The 26,715-nt window shown below is 44.5% G+C and overlaps 1 protein-coding gene across 1 annotated transcript in view; it reads left to right on the forward strand.

Moving 5' to 3' along the window:
• LOC148519332 (uncharacterized) overlaps positions 1-25,389 on the forward strand; it is a 29,036-nt gene extending 3,647 nt beyond the window's left edge. Inside the window, exons 3-4 of the mRNA XM_088476618.1 lie at positions 22,081-22,146; positions 24,343-25,389. Of these exons, the coding sequence (XP_088332744.1) occupies positions 22,081-22,146; positions 24,343-25,389 (1,113 nt within the window). The remainder of the gene's footprint in view (positions 1-22,080; positions 22,147-24,342) is intronic.
• The last annotated feature ends 1,326 nt before the right edge of the window (positions 25,390-26,715 follow it).

Below are 26,715 nucleotides of genomic sequence, written 5' to 3' on the forward strand. Positions count from 1 at the left end.
TCACGGCTTCTCAGAAAAACAATCAACTTTGGATTGAAAACCAGCTTGTAATGTGTTTTGAATTTTTTTTTTTGGGTTAGCACAAAACCGTATGCAGGTGAAAATCTCAGCTGCTAATTTCAGGATTACACAATCAATTAGCGTATATTTTAAGGTATGTTCTTTACAATTTTTGGGGGGTTTTGTGATATTGTAACAATATTGTCATCATGTTTGTGTGTAGTTTAACCTTTTGCATTGGCCTGGAGAATTTGCATACTTTTTTTATTTTCAAAGTGTTCCTTAAAGAAACATTTTTTTTTTAAACCTTTTTTTTTTAAACCTTTTTTTTTAAACCTTTTATTTTAAACCTTTTTTTTCTATAAGATTTCGTTTTTGGCTTGTGGTACAGGATTAACTCTAAACCATTTTTCAAATAATGTCACAATACAGTTGAGAACATTTTTAATTTTTTTTATTTACTCAACACATTTTTGCACAAATCATGTGCATTTTGCCTTAAAAGTTTGGGGTCATTGTTACCCACTAATATTTTTTACATTTTTATAAAAAAAAATGCCAGTTTTGGCCAAAAATAAACAACAAATTAAAAACAATTCACAAGAAAGGAGAGGGAAGTTTTGGCCCTTAAGGAATATGGGGCAAGCACAGAAGGAGTGTGGGAAAAGTAGCCAGTGCTGTCATCGTTTCTTTCCCTGTTTGGCTGGGGTAGGGTGGGCGCCAGACCGGGTCTGGGATGTCATCTGGCTGGCCTGTCCAGAGGCAGATGTTGTGGCCTCTGGACTAGGCACAGGGCTAAGCACATTTGGAGGAATGGCTGTTGTTGTGCCAGAGGTGGAGGATCCAGATGTTCCGGCAGGAAGGGAGGTCGGCTCCACCATGTGCTGGCGAACGAGCTGCTCCAGGGCATTGGTGATTCTGATGTTGGCCCTGGTATTTTCAGCCAGGGCCTGACCAATGGTCACATTGGCCGCAGCATTTTGCTCCAGGGCCTCAGCCACCCGTAGCAGACTGGCGTCCATCCTCTGCAGAATCTCCGTATGGTAATCCGATTTAAAATTGAGTTCTGTGAGGAGTGCCACTGCCTGCGAGGGGGATTGCCCTGGACTGGCTTCTGCAGGGTCCTCAGCCGGATGTACTGGTTCCTCCCCTGTAGAGCCAGCAGAAATTCTGCGGCCAAGGCTCCCCTCTGGAGCAGACTCATCCGCCTGTGTCTCTGTGAGAAAAAAGAGAAAAGAGGAACATTACAATCTACATATTGTCACAATAACATTTCAGAGTTGGTTACATCACAACAATTACCTGGGACAACATGAGGAGCCGCAAAGTCTGGCATGTCCGTATCCATGTTGGACACGCCAAACACCTCCACATCCTGCACACACCCCTGTGCCAGCTCTTCCAAATCATTCAACTCCAATGACACAGGGGTGGGACCCCCACCTGTCCCCCTTGCATGATTAGCCCTGTCAGCCATTTTTTGCTTCAGGCGATATTTGAAGTCTTGCCATCTGTGGGTGAAAAAGTAGGCATTATTCCTGCATTTTTTTTCCCTGTTTTTTTTTTTGGGTTAAAGTTTTTACTTACCGGCGCTTGACATCCTGGGCTAGATGGACATAATCACCCACCCTATTGACAACACTGGCTATCTCCTCCCACATTCTCCACTTCTGGCTTACACCCATATTCCTGTCTGCCTGTGGCAGGATGTCCACACACTTCTGAACCAAAACCTCCATCTCCTTTCTTGTGAATTGTGGCTGCCTTTTCTTTTTTGCAGCTTTGGCTGGAACACTGGGACCAGCAGCCTCTTCCATGTCATCCTCAACACCTATTTACATTAAATTAAAATAAATTTGGATGTAAAACTTTCAATATATTCTGGTTCTTAATAATCCTTGATTACAAAAGAGAGAAATACTTACCGGCCGCCTCTTGGCCATTGTTTGGCTGGTCTGTAGCCATTTTGCTTGTAAAAGCTTGAACTACACCAGACCGTTTGTGTTTTTCAGTGACGTATTTATACATGCGTCCTTATTTTTCGACCGCATCATTGATTGTGCGTTCCAATGATCCGTCCTTAATTTGAGCGGGAAACGAAACACTATTTATGGCTTTTTGCGACTCGAGACGAGGTGGCGGGTGTTGATTGTTGGAGATTTCATGTGTAGGAGTGTATTGTTGGAGGGATTACTGTTTGGAGGCGTTCTTTTGGAGTGGTTTTGAGGCGCATTTTTTATCCTAAATTTCCGTTCGCATTTTTTGTTGTGGTTATTTTTGAAATTTATATCTTTTGGGAGTAAGTTTTTTTACGTTATCCTGTTTTAAATTATGGCTCCACAAAATGTTTTTGATTATTCCTAAAATATTCTTTATGGTTTTTTTTAGGTTTTTTTTGGCTGGGCCCGAAAGAAGTTTTTGGACTGTGACTTATTTATCGTGTATTGGTAAGTTTTGATTATAACTGGTTTTTAAAATGTTCATGTATTTTTCTTCGTATATTTTTGACTCAGTAAGGATTTTTTTGGCTTTTTTCAGAGCGTAAAAATGCGAACTATTTAGCGCACTTTTGTTTCCTTCTTCCCCCTTGTAAAAATGCAAACTATTTAGCGCACTTTTCTTTCCTTCTTCCCCCTTGTAAAAATGCAAACTATTTAGCGCACTTTTCTTTCCTTCTTCCCCCTTGTAAAAATGCGAACTATTTAGTGCACTTTTCTTTCCTTCTTCCCCCTTGTAAAAATGCGAACTATTTAGCGTATTATTTTTTTGCTGATTTTTTTCTAAGACAATTTTGTTAGTCCTCTCAATGTAGGTTTATAATTTTTCAAATTGTTTCATCACCCCCTATATTTTAGTCCATTTTCTACATTCTGAAGAGTTCAAAATGACCACCCCAAATTCTAAACAAATTTTTTAATGTTGAAATGTAGGTTGTTGCAATCATGACAATACCCCGGCATGTAAGCATCTTTGGATTTTAACGGAAAGATAGGTATATTTTTTATAAATTAACATTCAACATACATTAACTACATTATTTACCCTTTCAGGTTGATGTTGGTCGTATAATTTTGGCCATGCTTCCGGAAGCCGACCAACCTCAATCTCGTCCCAGGCATAGGCATCGTAGGCGTGCAAGGCCCCAGATATATAGAACACGTGTCACCCTTTTTGGAATGCCCGATGATGAGGTTTTAAGACGATACCTTCTTCCTCCACAAATCATCATAGACACTCTCTCATTAATAGAGAGTGATCTTGAGCGACAAATTGACAGTCCTACAGCAATACCACCACACAATTAATGTCGGTGTTACATTTCTGTGCCTCAGGATCCTTTCAAACCACGGTGGGAATAGTGGCTGGAATCTCCCAATCCTCCTTTTCTCGGATCCTGAGGGCAGTGATGGAGGCCCTTTTCAAGCACCTCCATCATTTTATTAAAATGCCTTTGGATATGGCTTCCCTTAGTGTGGCCAAGGCCAATGTTTACCAAATAGCTGGCTTCCCACACATCATAGGGGTTGTGGATGGTACTTACATACCACTTCAGCCTCCAGCACGGCTGGAGGCAATTTTTAGGAACCGAAAACACTATCACTCACTGAATGTAATGGTGGTATGTGATGCCTCCCTACAGATCCTGTCCCTGAATGCAAAATTACCCGGGAGTGCACATGACTCATTTGTCATCCGGCAATCAGGGATTTGGCAAAAATAAACAACCTACAAGCTGGTGATGCGTGGCTTCTGGGTAAGTGGAGACCTTTAGTAGATACCAATGCAAAGCTTGATACACAGTGATCCTGATGTTGTCACTTCTTTTTCACAGGAGACAGTGGCTACCCTTGCACGCCCTGGCTGCTCACTCCTTATTTGGCTCCCACACCAGGCCCACAAAGTGAGTATAATTCCGCACTTACAGCCACCAGGCAAGTGGTGGAGCGCTGTATCGGCCTTTTAAAAGGCCGATTCAGATGCCTCCACCGCTTTGGTGGCGAGCTCATGTATTTGCCGGATATGGTTTTAAAAATTGTGGTCCTGTGTGGGATATTTCACAACATCGCCATAAGGAGTGGTGTCCCAATGCAGCCAGAGGATGCCTTGCCTGAGGATGGCCTCCCCGAGGTTGGTCGGAGGTCAGTATGTGGGGGGGCCATACGCGATGATGTGGTGGCCAGATTCTTTAGGTAATTATTGGCCCAAAATAAGTTATTTGACACAATGTAGAAAGGTAATTTTTTTTAAAATTATTATTATTTCCCCTCTTGTGTTTTATTTCATAATATTTTGGGATGAAACGATGAGTACTTCCTGCTCCCAAAAATGTACTTCATGTGGGCACATTGGATATAACTTCTGGACCCAATTTTGCAACACCTCATTTTTGGAATCATGTTGGCATGCTAATTCGTCAAACAGTTCTTGATTGTTTTTTTCCTTTTTTATTATGGTGTAAGCTGGATTTTTGAGAGTGTTTTCACTGTGTGTATTGATTGTAACCAAACACTTTGTGTTTATTATTTATGTTTAATAAATTTTCGGTTATTTTAAAAAAAACATTTCTTTTCGACATTACAAGCAAGTGTAACCTGGTTCACCCAAGGAAAAGTTGCTTAATGGCTAATCCTGTAATGTGTAAAATTGGTCAGTATTTTACTATGCTTTGTGGGTTAAAACAAACACCAAAAAGTATTATGTAGAATCAGTATGTTTTATAATCTAGGCCTAAGCAGGTTTAAATTAATATTTACCGAACACACAAAAATTTTATAAACACAAATGCTGGTAACTCTACAAACCTATTGTTATTGTTAGGTGTTTAATGTGCCTGCTTACAAAAATCAGCTTTACACAATCTTAGTTACATTACTTTCAAATACTTGCTGCAATAGTCTACTTATGTAAGGTTAAACAATCTAAGATTTACAGACAAGGATTGAGACTGTATTCAAATTTGAAATGTTTATTTGTTTAAAATATGTCAAAAAAAAAAAAATTAGAAACAATTTAGTGGCACAGGATCCCCGTCATTTTATCCAGGACCACCAGCATGCCGATAACATGCCCCCTCAGCATATGAACACACTCGGCTAGCTCCGCCAACGGCCTCTGGTCCTCTGTGGGTAAAAAAATTGTGGTGCTTAATAAAATGAATCCTTAATTTATGATTCTAAAAAACTTCAAAAGCAAAATCGACTTAGCAAAGAGTGACAATTTTTTTAAAAATTCCAAAAACAAACAAATTCATTTTTTTTTTAAAAATTAAAAATAATGAATCCCCCCCCCCAAAAAAAAAAACAAGTACACACCAAAAAAACATTTGTTGCTACCGCAAACAAGAGATACAAGTATGAGTGTTTGGACATGTGTAATATGTGTATGGGGAAAACATCAGAGACATTTTTAGACAAAGATATATATAACAAACCTTTTAAAATCCGAAAAAATGGAAAAGGCACAGACAAAGGATTACATCAACACATTAAATAAAAACAAAAACACAAAAATGGTTAAAAGGGAAACATACCGTTCATAATGACGCCTGGACCAGGATCCCCACCATCGTCCTCCTCGGAGGTGGTACAAATGACATCTGATTTCGGTGGGGTAATTTCGGACAGTGGTGATGGGGTGGTCAAGAGAGGGGTGGGTGGAGGGGAGGGTGAGGAAAAGAGAGAGGGGGGTTGAGGGGAGGGGGAATTTGGAGGGATGGGAATTCTCGGAGAGGGAGGGGCGTCAGGGTCTGGCCAGGCTGGGGTGGAGGGGGAATTTTGGGAAGGTTGGGGAGAGGAGGTTTGGCTTGGAGTTGGGGATAGGGGACGAGGGCGACGTCTTCGCTGGCGATGACGCCGTAGTCTTCGCTCGGCCCCTAAATGATGGATAACAATTTGACGTTTAATTTTTTTATCCCTTTCTAAATGCTAATTGGTTAACAAACAAAAAGGGAAACATGCACACGCAGATATGTTGGAAAAAAAGAAACAGGCCAAACAAGAAAACATGCACACGCAGATATGTTGGAAAAAAAGAAACAGGCCAAACAAGAAAACATGCACACGCAGATATGTTTGAAAAAAAGAAACAGGCCAAACAAGAAAACATGCACACGCAGATAGGGCCGCAAATAAAAACATGAAAACAAAACATAACTTCCTTTCAGCTATACGCTGGCGAAAACATGCCAGCAAGCGGGGCGTCCGCCGTTGAAGGTCGGACCACCTGCGCTCCAGCTGGCCGATCTGTCGGCGTGAGCCGAAGGAACGCAGGCGGCGGCGAACCTCCGCATAGGCGGAACGCTTCTCCCTATTGCTGATGGGGGGAGGCTGGCTGGTGATACGCCGGTCCATCACCTCAGTCAGGACAAGAAGCTCCCGCCTGGTGAACGCAGAGGCTCTCATGATGGCAATGGTGTATTTTTAATAAAACAGTTTTAATAAAGACCAGAAAATAATTTTGATTGGCTAATGTAGTTGGTAAATTAACAGGAACCATTCTATTGGTTAGTGTATGAGTCATGTGTTCTACAGGCAAAAAAAATCTATTGTGAGTTATGATAGGCTTGATGCAGTGACATGCGTAAGCTAATTTAAATAAAGAAATGAAACAAGTAAAATATGCGTGGGTAAAAACACGGAAAACAATTTGAAAATTGGATCAAACATGTATTTTGGATAAAGAAAACCATTGTTTAAACCGTACGTATTCAGCGGGTAAACAAAAACACGGACAAGAGTAAAGTTTATTGAAAATGAAAAAAAAACGTTTTGAAAACATGTGAAGAGCAATTAAGCTAATTGATATATTGATTGGCATGATACGATTGAAGTAGGTAAGCAGAATGAACGAGCAGGTAATCGAAATCTGACAGGCCCACTTCCGGTTTGTACTTGTGCGAGCGTTCCCTGCAAGCCAAATTGGGGATGTACGCTCGCTATTTGGCTCGCTCGTTAGCTAGAGGAGGGGTTGGGAGACTTTGGGGCGGAAGATTAGCTGCGTACGAAATTACGAGCGAGCGCTTGAATTTACATATTTCGGCCACTTGCGTCCGGGTCTGAATCAGGGCCTTTGTGTGATTTCTCAGCTGCTGCACAGTGCCATCTACCCCAGGAGATGGCACCAGTTCCCTGACCCTGTTAGACTATATAATATGTTACTTTCTCCACCCAATGGAATTTGAGATTAATCAGATCGCAATTGTAAAGCTGCACGCAGGTTTGCAATTGTGATCCTTGCAATAATGCATATGCAGCAGGAGGTGTATGACACCCCCTGTTGCATTAGCGATTCCAACATTGCAATGGAGGTCGCAGGCTGGGAACACCATCTCGACCATCACCAGCATCGATGGTTGCAATGGTGGATGGCGCCGGGTGCCAGCCAGTTAAGTAACCCTTAGATTACTCAGGCTGGCCGGCTTGTGAACCCAGCATACTGCGTATGTCCACGCAGTCCCTGGGCTGGCCACTCTGGGAACGCTGGCCGCCCCTGCACCACACCTTAAATGCCTCTGACTGTCAATTGGGCAGAGACATTCAAGGGCTTGCTTGTGTCTTAGCCGGACCCATTTTGCACACTCGCAGAATGGGTCCTACACACGCGCAGATTCCCAATAATCTTGTGTGCACTGCTGAATCAGGCCTCAGTACCTAATACCTATACACACCGAACCTAAATACCTCAACATCAGGCTAAGAAAAAACAATAAACGTCTTTTAGTTGAAGTGATAGAGGAAGCAATGAAATTTACTTCTAGTGGGAAAAGTCTGGGATGGGATTATTTACTTGAAATGTTATTCAGTATTTAAATCACAGATTCCTTTAATGGTTAAGAAATGTATTTAACTCCCTTGCAGTTTATAATAAAGGTGTGTGTCAATGTATTACCTAAGCTTAATGAATATTTTGAAGCTATAGCAAACTACATGTTTATACTTTTACTTAACATTGAAAAGACATTCTATACTACAATATTAGAAAGCCCCAGTCATCCCATTTTATTAATTCAGATCAAACTTGGTTTACCCCTGAGAGAGAATTTAGAGATAACACTTGCAGAATAATCAATAATATAGAATATGCCAAAAGTCAATCCCTGTCATCTTGTTGGAGAGTGATGTTGTAAATGCAATTGCTTTTTTATTGGCTATTTCTTTATCAATTATTTTCATACTTGCCTACTTTTGAAAAAGCATTTCAGGGAGATTACGAAAGCAACACATATGAGTGTGACGATAAAGTGGGCATGTACTGCTACATCTGAGAGACGTGCCACAAAATTTACTTACATCCAAATGTAAATGAGCCCCAAATCAGTTAGTAAAATCTATTTGTTGATGAAAACACACTGATAAGTTTCAGGGCTTGCTCATGTATTGTGTTTTACAAGTGGATCCAGATAAGTGCCAGGAGAAACCTTAAATGAAAATGCATGTAGCCTTACGATCATTGTGCCTAACTGCGTGGATTTTGTATATTCTCCCTGTGCTTGTGTGGGTTTCTTCCGGGTGCTCCGGTTTCCTCCCACACTCCAAAAATATACTGGCAGGTTAATTAAATGTCTCTCAACAAAAATTATCCCTTGTGCGTATGTGTGTGCATGTGGTAGGGAATATAGATTATAAGCTCCACTGGGGCAGGGACTGATGTGAATGGCCAAATATTCTCCTTAAATCACTGCAGAATATACACTACATAAATAACTGGTAATAAATAAAATAAATAAATTGTGCCTTATAACCAATGTAGGTAAATGGCACTTATTATCCCATTTGAGTGTATATATATCTTATTTATTCTTTCCCCAAGTATATATCAACTACATAATGGGGGTAAGGTGCGATCACGGAGATTACTAGACTCTTCCAATTGTAATCAATCTGAAAACCATAGAATTTTCAAAAACTTAAAGGACAGTCAGTTGTCCCCAGACCATCCCCTCAAGAACTAGAAGTTTGTTAGGACTCTGTTTTACTATGCTGCCCGGTAGTATGTTTCCCTGTCACCAGGGGTCGCCAAGATTCCTGATATGTGAGCTGCAGTTCTGGATCTTTCTAGAGTTGCTTCTCTTCTGACTCTGTTTTGCAGCCAGGTGTCGAGTGATGGACTACTCAGTCATCAGCATGAATTACACCTGACACACCCAGTAGTGCACCACACCTACTAAGTGCGGGGTGGGTGATCATCTCCAGAGCCCCGTGGGCAGCTTCTCCTTAGCAGTGGCTGCAGGCACATCTGCTGTCCTGGCCAGCTTCATCTCTCGCTTTTTGACTACCCTGTATAGCAGGATAGTAAAGAAGACTCCTTGTTATCAAATGGAAATAATTCCACTTTTGTAAACTCTCTCCAATAGCATCGATTCAAACTGGAATACTAAATCAGTGCACTTGAATCCTGGTCTCTGCAATTTAAACATCAATTTATCCACAGTATAGTAGTTTTGTAGCATAAATAAGATAGGTGAAAACTCACAGCACCACTAACACCACGCTGCATCTGCTTTACTGCAACTTGTGTGACATTGGTTGCAGAATGAGAGCACAGTTGAATGTTCTAGTGCTGTGGGAAAAAAGTATAGGATGCTTCTGCTGCAGACCGGGAAGCGGCAGGGTATGCTGTTGTTTATATCATTGCAGCGTGTCCACGGCAGGCTACGTTGCTGTGAGCGAGCATGGAGAGGAGAAATATACCTGACCACTGACTAGATGCCAGCAGGGGATGTGTGTTTGTGGTAGGAGCTTTCCTGACACGAGTGGGAGATCAGCCGTGCACAGCTGAGTCTCCCTCCTTCCTGTCCTAGACGCGCGTTTCGCCTGTCGGCTTTCTCAGCCACTCCCTATATTTAAACAAAAGAGTACCCCCAATATGGAGTCTTCTTTACTATCCTGCTATAAAGGGTAGTCAAAAGGTGAACATATTGCAGTATTTTGTTACTCCTGGGGTGCACAGGGCTGGCAACAGAAATCATAGGGCCCTGTACACACTTTTTTTTATGGGCCCCCCATACCCAGTTCCATTGTTCCGTGTGTATGCACCTATAGGGTGATGGGGAGAAGCAGTGGATGACAGGGAAAGGGTGACAAACAGAGGGTAATTGGGAGAAAAAGAGGGTGATATCGTAAGTGTAAAAGGGAGAGAGAGAGAGAGACTCTTACCGTTTACCTAGTTCTTCTGCAAAGTTGCTTAAGGGAACTCTTCCTCCTCTCTATAGATGCTGCAAGTGCTCCTTCCTGCCCTCTGTAGATGCTGCAAGCTCCCCTTTATAGATGCTGCAAGCACCCCTTCCTCCCCTTTATAGATGCTGCAAGCACACCTTCCTCCCCTCTCACAATATAGCTCCAGTTCCTCAACTCTACTCTATGGGGTGGAAAGGTTTATATTTCACAGCTTTCGCAAACATACAAAACAAAATCTGCAGTTCGTAATCATATTCACATGACAAAGGCTGAGGAGAGAGAGAGAGACTCTTACCTTTCACCTTGTTCTTCTGCAGAGACGCTTAAGGGTATGTCTCCTTACAGGAATTTTACGCCGGGGCTGGTCACTAGAGTGTGATGTCAGGCCCCTGGCAACAGCAGTGTGAAAGAGTAGATAAGAGGAGGTGATGGAGCAAATGGGAGGGAAACAGGGGAGGAGACATGAGGGGAGGAGGGCGGTCAGACCACCTCCTCATTCAGTGTTACGGCCCACGGCAGTGTACTGCCGCAGGACATTCCACCACTAATGTAGTGTGCACTGCAGGCATGTTCAGGCCCCGTCTGTCTGTTATGGACCATGCAGTGACGGGGCCAGAACATGCCTGCAGTGCACCCTGCATCACTGAAGTAGCAGAGTAGACAGCAGTTCCATTAGGTTTGTCTGTGGGCCCCTAGAATCTACCCCCCCCCATATTTCTGGGCCTGGTGGTGCACCACCAATTCATTCACATCAGGGATTATTTACCCAGTAAATTGTGTCCATTTTGTTTTTTTCTATATATTTCTGATTAATTTACTATCCTGTGCGGAATTTTTTCCTTTGTTTCTACATCAGCTTCATCTCTCCTCACTGATGCAGCGAGGAGGCATTACTGTGCTGAGTCTGCTGAGGTATCACCAAACAACGGCCATGCCTTCTCCCAGCAACAATGAGAAAAGACAGTGGGCCTGATTCAGAGATGGACGCTCTGAAAGAGCGCTCGCTCTGAATCAGGGCATTTTTTTTTTTGCGCTATTGCGAGCGGCCAGGATGATGGTCGCGATGGTCAAGACCATCACGGCTTGCGACGAGACCGTGGCCACAAGCCCCAGAGAGCTTCTGGCTCTAATAGAGCCGGAAGCTCTCCCACTGACATCACTGGTGATGTCAGTGGGGCCGCCCACAAACGGCAGGCGTTCGCTTGGGAACGCCTCAGTTTGTGAAATCACCCGCCCGCCACGCCTACATAACGGGGCGAGCACACTACTAAGAAAGAAGAAACAGCTGCCTACGGGGCTCAGGAGGTGAGCGCTCGCACTTTCTGTGTAGTGCACAGCAGGGTGGCCCATGGAAACGTTGCTTTGGGGCCCACATAGACCTAGCTCTGTCCCTAACCTATTTATTCACTAAAAGATTCTAAAAATCTAAATCAGGTGCAACAATATTAAAAATTAACTGAAAATTTATCCTACTTAGCAGCTCCCAAGAGTATTTCTGGAGATACTCAGTATTGAACAAAATTAAATAACCAATAAAGGCACATAGGCAGCACTTGAAACTAATTATTTAATACATTCATTCAGTTTAACATTTATATTCTAAATAACACATAAAATGTATACAAGCATATACATACATATATAGAAATATTTCATGCTTAAAAACTTTTAGTATATCGGCAATCAGAAATTCCAATGACAAAATATTTGTCTGCTTATTTAGCTCTGCTAAAGAGGACCACAGGCCCTGATTCAGACCCACTCGCGAGCGGCTGTCCGCTCGCAAGTGGGTCGATGTTCTGCACTGAGCATGCGCACGACGGAGGGAGCTCCGTCGTGCGCATGCGCCAGACGCGACGAGCGAAGGAAAGTCCTTCGCTCGTTGTGTCTTATCAAAGGGGGCGTGCTGTCGATGTTGATTGACAGCATGCCCCCTTTGGTGGGCGTGCCGGGGGCGTGTCTCCCTGATGGGGGCGTTCCCACGGGAACGCCTCCCATCAGAAGCCGGCCCACTGACATCACTAGTGATGTCAGTGGGAGTGATTTTGGCTCTGATAGAGCCAAAATCACTCTGGAGCTTGCGGTTGAGAACCTCAAACGCAGGCTCCGGCTCGCTGTTTCGATGGTCGCGATGGTCACGACCATCGCGGCCATCAACCTGCACGCTCGTACAGGCTGTGGGTGGTGACCCACAGCTATACGAGCGTCCAGGAGGACGCTCCATTTTTATGGAGGGCGGCCCTCATTCAGAGCGTGCGCTCTGCTCAGAGCGTACGGCTCTGAATGAGGGCCACAGTGTGATGATTATTGAAGAGAAATCCAAAAGTAGTAGTCACTTGAAAGCAGCAATAAATGTGGAAACAGGTATAAATCTCAACCTCCTCCGTTAGGAAATCAGCTCACCACTAGCGCAGTTGACTGTCCCCAGACACAGTCACAGAGTGGCAGCAGTAGGTGAGATCCTCAGTGCTTTATGATCTCCATATGTTAGAATAATTTATCCAACAAGATAATGCTGGAACAGCATCTAGCTGAAATTAACAGCAATAGAGAAAGTCCACAGTGTATTACGCTCCTCGTTTGGTGGAATAAGGCTACACACCTGTAGTGGTACTAGACAGCGTCTAGTTGGAGCAACACTTGTAAAGCCAAAATCGCGGGGAGGGAGAAAGCCACTTATGCTGGAATATTAAGCATCCGTGTTGTAATCCATAGGGTCTCAATCAGTAGCAGGAGCAGCAGGTATTATTAGAATTCCTGTTTAAGGTCCCTTAACCCGTTTCTCTGTATTCCCAATACGGTTTCATCAGAAGGTAAACCATGTGCAAACCAGGTAGAATATTTATGTGGTCAACAACCAATCATTAGCTTTTGCAGATTAGTTTAATTAAAACCACAGATGTGTATAGGATAAACTCAAATTTATACATATATATATACTGTATATATACTGTATATATATATATATATATATATATATATGTAAACATCTATAGATGAGCATCCAAAAAGACAATCATCAATAGACATAAACAATCACAATCATATATCGAGTTAAAAACCATAATAAACAATCTTAAAAATAAATAATTACTTAATCATCCTACCAGATAAATCGTTGAGAACATGAGTAAATAAGATCAAGAGAAATTACCATGAAAATTAATAGGGCTCAAGTAGCCTAGCAGGCTAGTGCCATTTAGCACTTACTAATGAGACCCGGGTTCAATTCCAGCTTAGGACTCAATATAGTTTTTAATTATCACATCATTATTTTAGCCACATAGAAATGAGGAGTATGGTAGTTCTTATAACCAAAATATACCTAGATATATACAATTATTCATACAATCTTCAACATATCTTTATGAGAAAACTACTTCAATTTAAAAATTAGATAGATGAAATCTAAAAAGGTTCCAATATAAACTCAAATGGCTCAAATAGCCTAATGGGCTTATGAAGCAATGAAAAAAACCCCTCAACCAACAGTACCGGGTCGATGTTACGGCCCTGCGCACACGCAGCGGCTGCACCGTGCGTGCGCAAGTCCCGGAGCGACAGAGAATTTCTCTCGCTCCGGAGCTCGTCACCAAAGGGGCGGCTGTCGATGTTGATCGACAGCTCGACCCGTTTTGTAGGCGGGGGGGTGCTACACAAACCTAGGCATTCCCAAGCGAACGCCTGCTGTTTTGTTAGCGGCCGCACTGACATCAGCAGTGGGGAGCTCCCTGGGGCTTGCGGTTGCCGAGACCCAACCTTAGGGTCTCGTCGCAAGCCCCGATGGTCGCGATGGTCTTGACCATCGCGACCATCAACCTGGTCGGTCGCTAAGCTGTGTGTGGTAACCCACAGCTTAGCTAGCGACCAGGAGGCCGCACTAAAAAAAAGAAGCGGCCGCCCTCATTCAGAGAGAGCGATCGCTTCTTGCGACCGCCTCTGAATGAGGGCCTTTATCCTTCTGCATGCTCAAGTAACTCAGACTCTGGCTTTTTGCGAGAACTCCTCCTGAAAATGCCGCATTCCTCCAGACTGCTACAGTTTCAGAACTACCGATAGGAGGCTGCACCACAAAAGGAATTTTCTTGTGACATCCATTCTCTGAGGGTCTCTGCTCTATGGACCTCATTCAGACCTGCTCGCTAGATGCAATCACTCGCATCCAGCGTATGTAAATTTGTCAAAGTGACGCCATGGGAAGCGCGCAGTCGCCAAGGCATAAGCACACCCACTTTGGCTGTGCGAGCAATTGCTCTGTGTATGCAGACACCCATTAGCGTATGTTGAGACGCCCACTAGTGCGCGTCAACTCCAGGAAGTGATTTAAAACATTGGTACATCGAGCACCATCAGGAGCAATCGTAGCGCTTGTGGTTGCCTTACCCTGTCACAAGCATTGCGAGGACTTCAGTGTAAAAAACAGGCATGTGACATGTACTATGACGCTGCCTGTTAATTATGCATGCCTTAAAAACAGCGTTGAAACACCGAGGCACGCCTGCGTTCGCACCTCCACACCACCGTTATTAGTGGCATGCCCCTGTTACGACCCACAAACGGCCTCTCCTGTCACTCATTTCACTGGGCTGTCTTTGCTGGGCAAGCGGACTGCAATCGCACAGAGTAGTTCGCGCACGCGCAGAACGAAGCGTGTGCATGAGCTTACGCAAACCATCAGGCTGCTTGCGATCATCATAGCAGCCTTGAATGCAGCACACCAATTACTGGGAGTGTTAAGCGTAATTGGTTAACTTAAGTTAGTAGTCCTCATGCTCAACTTACTGAGGCTGATTGAGCTTTTCGCAGATGTAATCTGCTGTGTTTATATTGTGCCAGTGCCAAACACTTTTTTCTCTCTTGCCCTCTCTGCAGGCCCATATCTGATCTAGGGAATGCCAGGATGGAGTTGCCACCTGTAAAAGAACTTGCAGATAACCCAGTTTGCAGTTCCATTCCAGTAAGGGTATGTCTTTCCAGCCAAGGTCATCCAGTGTTTTTTTGCTGCAAATGCTTGTCTTAGGTCCTGGAGGGGGCTCCTGTGTGTCAGCCCCAGGCGCTGTATTTAGTGCCACAGCCCCAGGAGGTATCTCTATTGCCAAAGCTCCAGAAGTGGTCTCTAGTGCTGAAGTTCCAGGAGGAGTCTCTAGTGCTGCAGCCCCAGAAGGCGTCTATATTGCCAAAGCCCCGGGAGGTGTCTCTAATGCTATAATACCAGTGGGGGACTCTTGTCTGCTAGTTCCAGTGAGGGATTATTGCAGTGGTTTTTGAATCATGGCGCCCATGAGTATCAGCATTGTTTTCACGGCACCTTTAAGCCAAGTTTGTTATTGAGAAATTCAGAAAAATATTTAGTAAATTGAAGTAATTTGTGCTGACCTGTCATCCTGAGGCTCAGTTATGTGGTGGTGACAGGTTTGCGCTTTTGTTTGTCCACATATTTACATTACATTGACCATAAATAATTAGATTTGATGCTGGACCACCAACCTGAGGCACTTCTGCCAGTGTGTGGGTGGGAAGACTCCAGTCTGTCAGTCTCAGTGGGGGACTCTGGCCTGTCAGTGCCAGTGGGTAACTCCTGTCTGCCTTATACTGAGAAGGTGCCATCCCTCCAGCACATATGTGCATGCAGCGGGGGTTTCCGAGTATCTAGAAACCCCCCCTGGCCGCTGCTACATCGCCGCGCAGCTGAATTTTTTTTTGTATATAGAAGGAGCAGCCGGAGTTCAGCTGACTTGCCACTAGAAGGCGCTGGGCTCCTGGCTGAATGTAGGAGGAGCTGCAGCGGAAGCGCGCAGCTCCTCCCAGGCAGTTCCGATGGGGCATTGTGAGAGGTGGCTGAGCTTCCGCCAGGGGTTGAAGACTGACTCTATTCCTGGTGTTCTCTCCTGGTGCCAGAGGTGAAGGTGTTACATGTGAGTGGTGCTCAGCGGGGGGGGGGGGGGGGGGAGTGGGTGCCAGAGGGTGGGGGTTTCCGGTGGGGAGGGTTCTTTAATAAATGATGCTTTTGGGCTCTATTTATTTTCATTATTTTTACTAACATAAAGTGAAAAAGGTTGTTTTCACACCCTTTTCACATTATTTTAGTATCACCTATAGTTATTACAGGGCAATTGGAGAAGAATTCGTAAAATTCTACTCCAAGCCCTAATTATCACTTATTTTTAGTAATTAGATCGCATTTCCCATGGTTGTAATGAGAAATGTGATCTGCCTGGTAGTTACTAAAATGAATAAGTGAAAAAAATACCTAGGGAGGCCAGGTGATAATAACGCCACCTGGAGGCGTTATCCAGGGTCTCCCCCGGTTACCAGGCACCTACTCTGCTGTAACGGGGAGAGCAGAGCCCGGAACCGGTCCCAGTGATCAGCTGTGTGGTCTAAACAGACCGCAAGCTGATCTCTGCTAAAAAAGTAATACAAAAAATTCACTTACCTGACTACAGGGACCGGTGGTCGGGGCTCTGGTGATGACTCCCCTCTGGTCAGCTGGTCTCCCATACTGCACTGCTGCCCGGTCATCAGGTGATCGGGTCCCAAAGCAGTATGGGAGTTCACCTGACCGGAGGCATGGAGAACATCACTGGAGGCCCGGATCATGCAGGTAAGTGTAATTAAGGGTGGAGGGGGGAGGGGGAGTCGCGGGGATTCCGTGATCACGGGGGGGCTTACCCCCGGGGGTGGGGCTTAGCGCTGGGGGGTAGCAGCGGCGGCCGGTCGAAAATACCGTGATAAGGCTCCAAAGGGGATTCACAGGGACAGAGCTTTATCGCAAGCTCTGTCCCTGCAAAGGATTTGTAGTAAATCCCTGTGATATTGCCTGAATTCGCAATATGAATTCAGTCGATAATATCACACTACAATCTGCATTACAAATGCGGATTGTAGTAAATAGAGCTCAAAGTGTAGTAGTTTGCCTGTGTTCAAGTTTTTAAGCGAAAAAGGTATCAGTGTGTGTGTCTGTATGTATGTATGTATGTGTGTGTGTGTTGTCTTTGTCAGTGTGTGTGTCTGTGTGCGTGTAATGTGTGTCTGTGTGGTTTTATTGAGTGCTAACAGGGTAAATGTATGTGTTTGTGTAGGTTTAATGAGTGCTGTGATGTATGTGTGTTTGTGGGGGGGGGAGTTAATTGGTGCTGACATATGGTATAATGGGGCACAGATGTGTGTCATAAATATATATTGGGGCATGGATGTGTGGCATATAAAGAAGTTGGGGCATGTGTGGCATATGTATTAGAGCATTGTATAGCATAATTCATGGCAGTGTCATACAATACATTTGGTGCACAGCTGTGGGGCATATGTATTGGAGGCATTGATGTATAGCATAATTATGAATTGGGGATACAGCTGTGTGGCATATAATGAATTTGTGGCACAGATTATATTATGAATTGGGGGCAGTGTTATGAGGCACAGTATGATTTTGGGGCTCTGCTGTGTGGCATATTAGTTGGGGCATTTCTATATAGTATATTATGAATTTGGGACACTGCTGTGTGGCATTTTATAAATCGGCATCACTAATGTGTGGCATAGTATTGGAGGGAGCAGGGGCAGTGGATGAAATGTCGCCTACGGCACCCAGACACCTTGCACCGGCCCTGAGTGAACGATTTGCAGGAGGAAGAGGTGGTCATCTATGGCAAATATCATGTTTTTAGTGTCTAGTCAGTGTATCTGTAGTTCTGAATGTATTTTTAACTATATCTGTATCTATTAGTATATTCAATATTAAAGATAAAAAAAAATAACCAATAATACACATAAATGAATATTGATTAAACCCGATTTTAGGCACTTTATATTTCTACCTAAATATTAGCTCACATTATGCATCTACTTTGTTCTCCTAAGCAAACAAAGATCTAGCCAATACCATCTGTCTGGCCCATGCCCTGCCTTAGCTTAGCCTCTTTCTCTCGAGAAGAGAGGCCGGAAGCAGTCTATTTAAACCCCGCCCAATTACTGTCAGTGTCACACGCCGCGGAAGATACAAGGAGCAAGGAAGGTGGCGTCACTGGCATGGACCTGCGGCGGGACATCAAGGGAGGGAGCCGGTAAGCTGCGACGGAGGTGGGGGGCCTGATCGTTTCCTCTCCACTCTTCCCTCCCCAGGCTGTGAAGTGTCAAGTTTAATTTCACAGCCTGGGGAGAGAGTGCAGTGCGGAGAGGAGACAATCTGACTAGCTGCAGCAGGTGACAGCGGCATCAGCACCGGTGGATCCAAGGGGGGGCGATAAGGGCAATCGCCCCCCGTACACAGGCCGCCGCCCAAATGCCAAAAGTCCCGCCCGGGCCCACTTATTGTGTGCTGCTACCTGGGGGCACTGCATAAAGGGGGCTGCTATCTGGGGGCACTGCATAAAGGGGGCTGCTATCTGGGGGCATTGTATAAAGGGGGCTGCTACTGTACCTGGGGGCACTGTATAAAGGGGGCTGCTACTGTACCTGGGGGCACTGTGTAAGGGGGCTGCTACTGTACCTGGGGGCACTGTGTAAGGGGGCTGCTACTGTACCTGGAGGCACTGTGTAAGGGGGCTGCTACTGTACCTGGGGGCACTGTGTAAGGGGGCTGCTACTGTACCTGGGGGCACTGTGTAAGGGGGCTGCTACTGTACCTGGGGGCACTGTGTAAGGGGGCTGCTACTTGGGGGCACTGTGTAAGGGGGCTGCTACTTGGGGACACTGTGTAAGGGGGCTACTACTTGGGGGCACTGTATAGGGGGGCTGCTACTTGGGTGCACTGTATAGGGGGCTGCTACTGAAGGCATAAATAGGGGGACTACTACAGAGGGAACTACTACTGGGGGAACTACTACTGGGGGAACTGCAAAGGGTGGACTACTACTGGGGGCAATGCATAGGGGGGGACCACTTCTGAGGACACTGCATAGGGGGGCCCAAAGCATATTTTTGCACCTGGGCCCACCACTCTAGTTCCGCCACTGGTCTCCGTCTACAGTCCGGGAGCGCGGCAGAGATTAACAGCCTGTTAATAATCTCCGCAGCTGGCTCTCCCCTGTCATCCTTTGCACAAAGTCAGAGATTTGATTTCTAACATGCGCAGTGAGGACAGTAGGGCGCTTGGATCCGTCGAGGCAGGCGCCATCTTCTTGACTTCAGCAGCGGTGCAGACTGCTACTGGGATGGGCTGGCTGACACACTATGATCGAGTCTTCTCCTGCCTGGCTGTCACTATTCAGGATCCGAGGAGTGCTGTCTGTCACTGTCTGTGAGTCTTTGCGGAGTATATCAGTGAGGTTGGGAGTTAGGGTCTTGTGTACATAGGGGCTGGGGGGAGCCTTTGTGCGGCAAATTATTATTGAGTGGGTGTGGGGGGGGAAACGGGGGACAGGTGCACATGTTGGGCTGGCCTGGGGGACTCTGGGAAACCTGTTCTTTGGTGGGGAATATTATTGTGGGGGATGGGGGGGGGCTGGTGAACATGTGGGGTTGGGGAGAGCCTGTTCTGTGGGGAATATTATTATTGGGGGTAGCCTGTGTGGAGCATATTATTAATGGGAGGGTCTGATGCACATGTGGTGCTGGGGGGAGCCTCTGTGGAGCATTAATATATAATTGGTTGATCTAAGGGGAGGAGTTGGTATTGTTAAACCGCACCCCCTAAAAGTAAAGTCTAGATCTAGGGGACGCGCAGGCAATCTGTTAGCCCGATCATCTCCTCTCCACTCTTTCCTCCCCAGGCTGTGAAGTGTCAAGTTTAATTTCACAGCCTGGGGAGAGGGAAGAGCGCAAAGGAGACAATCTGGCTAGCTACAGCAGGGCAATCGGTCTGGCTGGGAGATGCAGACAGACTGGACTCGGGATGTCTGTGGTGGGATCATCTGTCTAAGAAGAAGGGGAGTTGCTCTGTCTAAGGGGGAGGGGAGATCTGCAGGGGAGATACTGAACTAGGGGGAGGGGGTCTTTTATACTAGGGGGGATATGATCTGTATGTGGGGTTATTTTGTGCAAAGGGGAGATGGTCTTTCTTTGGGGGAGGGCGGGTCTGCTATACTAGGGGGGGAGATGATCTGTCTGTTGGGTGGGGTCATTTTGTGCTAAGTGGAGATGGTCTTTTTGTGGGGGAGAGGGGGTCTGCTATACAAGGGGGGAGATAAAGTTTGTGAGGAGTCATTTTGTGGCAAGGGGATATGATCTGTCTGTTGCGGGGGTATTTCTGTGCTGTGGGAGATGATCTGTATGAGGTGGAGGATGGCTATTCTGTGCTATGGGGAGAAATTGATCCAGTTTGTTAAATTTAGGACAAATTCAATAGGTCTACAAGGTGATATATGAAGGAAATTGGAAAATCTGTTCATCTGATGCTCAAAATGCTCAACAAGTTTCACTTAAAACCTAGGGCCTCATTCAGGCCTGTTCGCAAGCGGGTCAATGGTGAGGCCCTAACTGCACGTGTGCAAGCCCCGGAGCGAGAGAGAAATTCTCTCACTTCGGGGCTCGCTACAAAGGGGGAGGCTGTCGATGATCGACAGCTCGTCCCGTTTGTAGGCGGGGAGGGGGGGTGGCTGGGCAAACTCAAGGAACGCCTGCCATTTGTGGGCTGCCCCACTGACATTACCAGTGATGTCAGTAGGAAGCTTCCTGCTCTATCAGAGGCTTGCGGTAGATGAGACACTACTGCAAGGGTCTCGTCGCAAGCCCCGATGGTCGTGACCATCACCTGGCCGCTCGCTAAAGCTGTGGGTGTTCACCCACAGCTCAGCGAGCAGCCAGGAGGCCGGTTCTTAACAAGAAGCAGCCTCCCTCATTCAGAGCGAGCGTTCGCTTTTTGCGAGTGGCTCTGAATGAGGTCCATTGTGTGTTTTTTTTTTTTTTATATATATACACATTTGCTGATGGACCCGGCATCAGCAAATGTGTATGCACTTGCCGCAGACAGGGTCCAGGTGCCGGTTGTGCACAGCTGATATGTCTGAACGACATATCTGATGCTGACTGCTGGTTGTGTGTATGGGCGACCCGCCCATCGTCTGTACACATGCAACGGGAACCCGGAAGTGATTAGTGGAGTAAATGTGACTTTTTAATTTTTTTAAACAGGCCTCAACATTTCAAGATCCAGACAACAAAAATTGAGGTTGTGAAGACTGCAATAGCAGGTAGGATATAGCAAAACAATCCACTAACACTATTTGCTACCTTCCTTAATCTCCTGGCACCCAACAGCTGTTTATACCATTTATGTTACTCAACGCTATTCCTCCCCATCATCTCCAATCTAAAACTTTCTCCACAGCGCCACTTCTGTGGGCCTTTGCAAGCAGCTGCATATCTATGAATAGATATTCCCTAATTGTGGTGTTATGTGATGGAGGATTGGGATGACAAAGGGGGTAGTTTATCTGGACAAATAGGGAGGTGCTCTTTGTACTACTGCAAACCATTTAAATTAGAGTATGTTGCACTCCCCTTGTCCCAGTTGTTGCCCAATACCTCACTATGTTATCATAGTAAATATGCACTTATACTTTGTATTTAAGCTGTAATTAGTTATGTAATGCACTTATAATGTTAATTCTAGCACACTGTAATCAGTGAGGACAGCATATTTTATTTTTGAAAGGCCAAATTTTAGTGGTAACGTATTGCTACAGCTACACTAACAATAGTGACATATTAAGCCCCAAATGTTGCCCTTAAAAAATTTAAATATGCCTTTCTCACTGATTACATGCAGGGTGCTAGAAGGAACACTAGCTCTATTAATCTGTAATTAGACAAAATGTTGGTTTAGAGTAGACCCTTTTTCTCGGTTGCTGACACTTTGTGGTACCCTATAAATGAAATTAAACTTCATAACAATAGTTATTATAATTATTAATTACTCAAAATCATTCAAGGTTTGATAATGTGTTTTATTTCAATTCCATTTCAGCAAATTCTGAAAACTGGACCACAACTTTACAGGAGCCAGGGAAACGGTAACAAACCTGAAGAAAAGGTAGGATTAAAACAGCATTGTCTGTCAACATTGTTCCAGTTATTTAATTACTACAATATTTAACTTAAATTATATTGACTTCTATTTAACGAAAATCAAATGACTGCATTGTGTATGTATGTGTGGGTGCATAATTGTGATGTTGTGTGTATATATGTGTGTGTATGTGTCTGTATATATATATATTTATATATATATTGTTTTTGGGGTATTTTTGTGTGTGTGTGGCTATGCATACATATATCCTTGTGGGATGTCTTCAATACCAACAATAAAAATGTCCTTGTCTGCTACAATTTTTTATATGCACGTGTGTGTGTGTGTGTGTGTGTGTGTGTGTGTGTGTGTGTGTGTTCCAATGTGAGGTTACAGCTTTTGTTAAGATTTGTAAGCAAGTATACACGAATGAAGACCAAGCAAAAGCCCTCATTCAGAGCCGCTCGCTATTTGCGGTCGTTCGTTCAAAAACAAGGGGTGGCTATTCAAATGAACCGTTCGCTCATTGCGGTCTGTTCACGCCTCTAAGTCTGAACGAGCAAGCAAAACTTGCGGTTGTAATTTTGAAAAATACGCCCCCTGGCCGCTCGCACCATACGTCATGTCCGCTATTTATTAGATTAATCGAGTACATCGAACAGCGTATGAACTGCTCGCTATTCTTGTGGTTGGTTTTTTCAACCGCTATTTTGCGAGCAGTTCTGAGTAAAAAAACCCCAAAGTGACGTGGTCAATGACGCTGCTGTATTAATTATGCACTCCCTTAAAACGCCCGTTTTGACCTTTAAGCACGCCTGCGTTCTAATTCCACTCCCCGTTTTCAAGCACCTTCCCCTGTTACCACCCACATACGCCTCATCCTGTCACTCAAATTAGCAGGCTTTCGCTATATAGCGAACAAACGATTTTCGGCCGCACTGACTGGTTCGCGCATGCGTATTACAATCCGTACACATGCGCAGATGAGCGAACATCGCTCAGAACGAACGAGCGGCCGCTTACGAGCGGCTCTGAATCAGGGCCAAAGTCAGTATATGACACAGCACAGGAGTATATACAAGAATTAACAAACAGGAGCTAGAACCTTACAACATGCTTGCCGACATTTAGCTCCCTCCTTCCGGGAGGGAGCTGTTGGGCTTACAGGGCTGGTGGCGTGACGCGGCCAAAGGGGGCGGGGCCCGGCACATGATGCGGCATTGGGGGTGGAGCATGGGGGCGTGACAGCACGATTGCATCATCGTGGCTTCGCCCCCTATTTACAATGCCGTGATTAATGGCATTGTGCAGCCAGGGGCGGAGCCACGATGACGTGATTCAGCGCAAATTGCGTCACCGGCCCCCCTGCTGCCGGGGTTTATACTTAAAAGCGCGGGGGGGTGCGGGCACATCGCCGGGGGCCGGGAGGATTGCCTGCCTTCCCGATAGGTCGGGAGCGGCACCCGATTTTCGAGAGGCTCCCGACCAAATCGGGAGGGTAGGCAAGTATGCCTTACAATACTATAAAAATGGTCCATGCCAAACCACTGGCCAGGTATTAAAAGTATAAAAATCAATCACATAATTTACTTGCATAAAAGATAGATACATAACCCAAAGTCATAAGCGGGTGTGAACGTACAACTGTAATCCTGACCAAGCTCTTTGACCATCTGGAGCAGGATATGAAAGGATCCTTGGATTGCCACTTTCTTCTAGCAGATATGTTTCCTTACATTTATAACTTGGTATGGATCACACTTGGATGGATTTATGTATGCTGTCACGTTCAGGTTTGTTACATGCTTTTCTTGATATTTGTTTCTGTAAGTGCATTTATTAAATATTATTTTTAATGTACTTGGTGGTGTTTCACTATATACAATTTTTGTTTTTGGGGATTCGAACACATTGCAAAATTTCTGACAGCAGCAAAGGAGTTATTTTGAAAATTTTGGAAGTTTCCAAAAGAGTGAGAAATACACAGCGCTAAAAAAGTAAAGTACATTTGATCTTCATGACAAGACATGGAAAATGATTTTCGACCACATAAGAGTGGAAGTGCTGGCAAAACACTCCACACATCACTACAGCCTGGACCGCACATGGACTGACTGACATGACTTATTATTGTTGTGCAAGTTAAAAACTGTACACCATCATTCCAAGATAAGAGCGCCTCCGCAGCTAACAAAGGCACATTTGTATTCAACTTTACAGATGGAGCGAAAAAGAAAGTTGAAAGGTGGTGCACAGAAAATACGTGAGAAGAAAAAGCAGCTGCTGGCCTCGGAAGCAGAAAAGTGTACCAAGTTGTCTGTCCTTTTTAAGGTCAGTGCTTCTAGTGGACCTTCAACGGCACAGCAAACGGCACCAAGAGATGAAAGAGAAGAGGATTACAGCTGCAGTTTGGCTGGACCTTCAGAAATAACACAGGCATCAAAAGAAGGAAGACGAGAAGAAACTGCAAGTGGAGAATGGCCTACTGCAACCAACACATTGATAGAAGGAAGAACAGAGGAATCGGAGAGCTCTTCCTCTGATGTGGAACTGACAACTCAGAGGACAGAAACTGAGTTATCCGAGGGAACATTGGATAACCAGAATGCAAATGAAGTTGCAAATATTTTTGATAGGCCAAAAGAAATTGAGAGGGCTTTCTTTTTTCAATCACATCCAATACAACCAATGAATGACAACTGTCTCCCTTTTGCTGGAAAAAAGGTATTTCTACAGAAAAATGGTTGTAAACGTTCTTGGATATCCTACAGCAAGTCATCAAATGCATTATACTGCATAGTATGCTTGGCATATAGCAAGTCCAATGAAAATAGTGTGTTTATAGATGGAATGAAAGACTGGATGCATACTTACCAATGCATCAATGAACATGAGACCAGCAAACATCACACTACTTGTGCGGAGGCTCATATGCAAACTTTGAAGAACAAAGACATTGGAGATTTGCTGTTTTCAGAGCAACATCAGAAAAGAAGAGAGGAGATTAAATGTAACATACAGGTAATGGAAAGGGTTGTTGAAGTTATCAAACTGATTGGAAAACGAGGTTTGAGCTACAGAGGAAGCAAAGCTGCATATGCATTGTATGATTCAATATTAGACCATGGGAATTTTCTTGAATTGCTGATTCTACTTAGCAAATATGATCCAGTGTTGAATAGACATTTGGACAAAATAGTCAAGAAAAGTCAGCCGGCACACACATCGGGAAGTAAAGGGTGTGGAAGTTTATTAACATTCATATGACAAAAACAATGACAAACAATGTCATCCAGGTGACTGCTGGCTTAATTAAGAAGACTGTTGCAGATGAAGTAAGGAAAGCTGGTATGTATTCTGTACAGCTGGACACAACGCAAGATATATCAGCAAGGGACCAATGTTCTATTATAGTTCGGTATGTGGACACACTGAAAGGCATCCAAGAAAGACTGCTGGCAGTTGTCAATTGTACAGATTCTACAGGGAGAGGTTTCCTTGAACTTTTGAAGGGAGTACTGGAGGCAAATGGCTTGGATATAAGTCACTGCATTGGTAATGCAACAGATGGAGCTGCAAATATGCAAGGGATATACAATGGCTTTTCTACGTAGCTTACCAATGAATCACCAGGACAAGTGCATGTGTGGTGTTATAGCCATATATTAAATCTTGTAATAAGTGATGCAACTCGTTCACCAATTGCTGCAACATCACTCTTTTCTCTTATAAATGGGATTGCTGTTTTTTTTAAGGAATCTTATAAAAGAATGGATATATGGGATCAGACAAGTGGACAGACCGACGCTGGACGACATCGCAGGCTGCAAACCATTGGAGAAACACGATGGTAGTCTAAGGATGCAGCAGTGAGCAAAATATTTGGATCATTTGAGAACCCAAGAAGTTCCATGTATGTCGATGTAATTCTCTCACTCAGTGCAATTGAAGAATCTGAAAACAACAATGTAGATTTAAGAGCAAAAGCTTGAAATTACAAAGAAGCACTTCTTCAATATGAAACCATAATTACAGGATTTGTTTATCTACGCATCTTTAAATTGACAACGCCATTATCTAAATATCTTCAAACTGTTGGAATTGATCTCCTTAAAGCACATCAGATGGTAATGGGCACTGTGGACCAGCTAGAAAAGATACAACGTGATATCGAAGAGATAAAAATTACAGTCTCTGATTTTATCGACTGGGCAACAGGGGAACTTGTGCAATGCAGGCCAACACAAAACATTGTCATCCAGTCGTTCTTTCCACCAAAGAGATTACGGAAGAGAAAAAGCATGCCTGGAGAAACTTCATCTGAAGACCCAATTGCTGATTCATTTAAAGATTTTGAGGTAGGTGTGCATAACCGAATATTGGACACAACCATAGAAAGCCTAAAGGCAAGATTTGAGAAGAATGTGGCATTGTATAGGGATCTGATCTGTTTGTCTCCTGCACAGTTTGAAGAGCTAAAGTCCTCATTGCCTCGTGATGCACTTCAAAAGTTGAGTGAAGTCCTTGTGAAGTTTGATCAGCAAATAACAAAAGAACAATTTCAATCAGAGCTGGCGAGTTTGGCAAATAACT

Source organism: Taudactylus pleione, unplaced genomic scaffold, assembly GCF_031769625.1.
Source record: "Taudactylus pleione unplaced genomic scaffold, aTauple2 ptg000190l, whole genome shotgun sequence".
Classification (NCBI taxonomy): domain Eukaryota; kingdom Metazoa; phylum Chordata; class Amphibia; order Anura; family Myobatrachidae; genus Taudactylus; species Taudactylus pleione.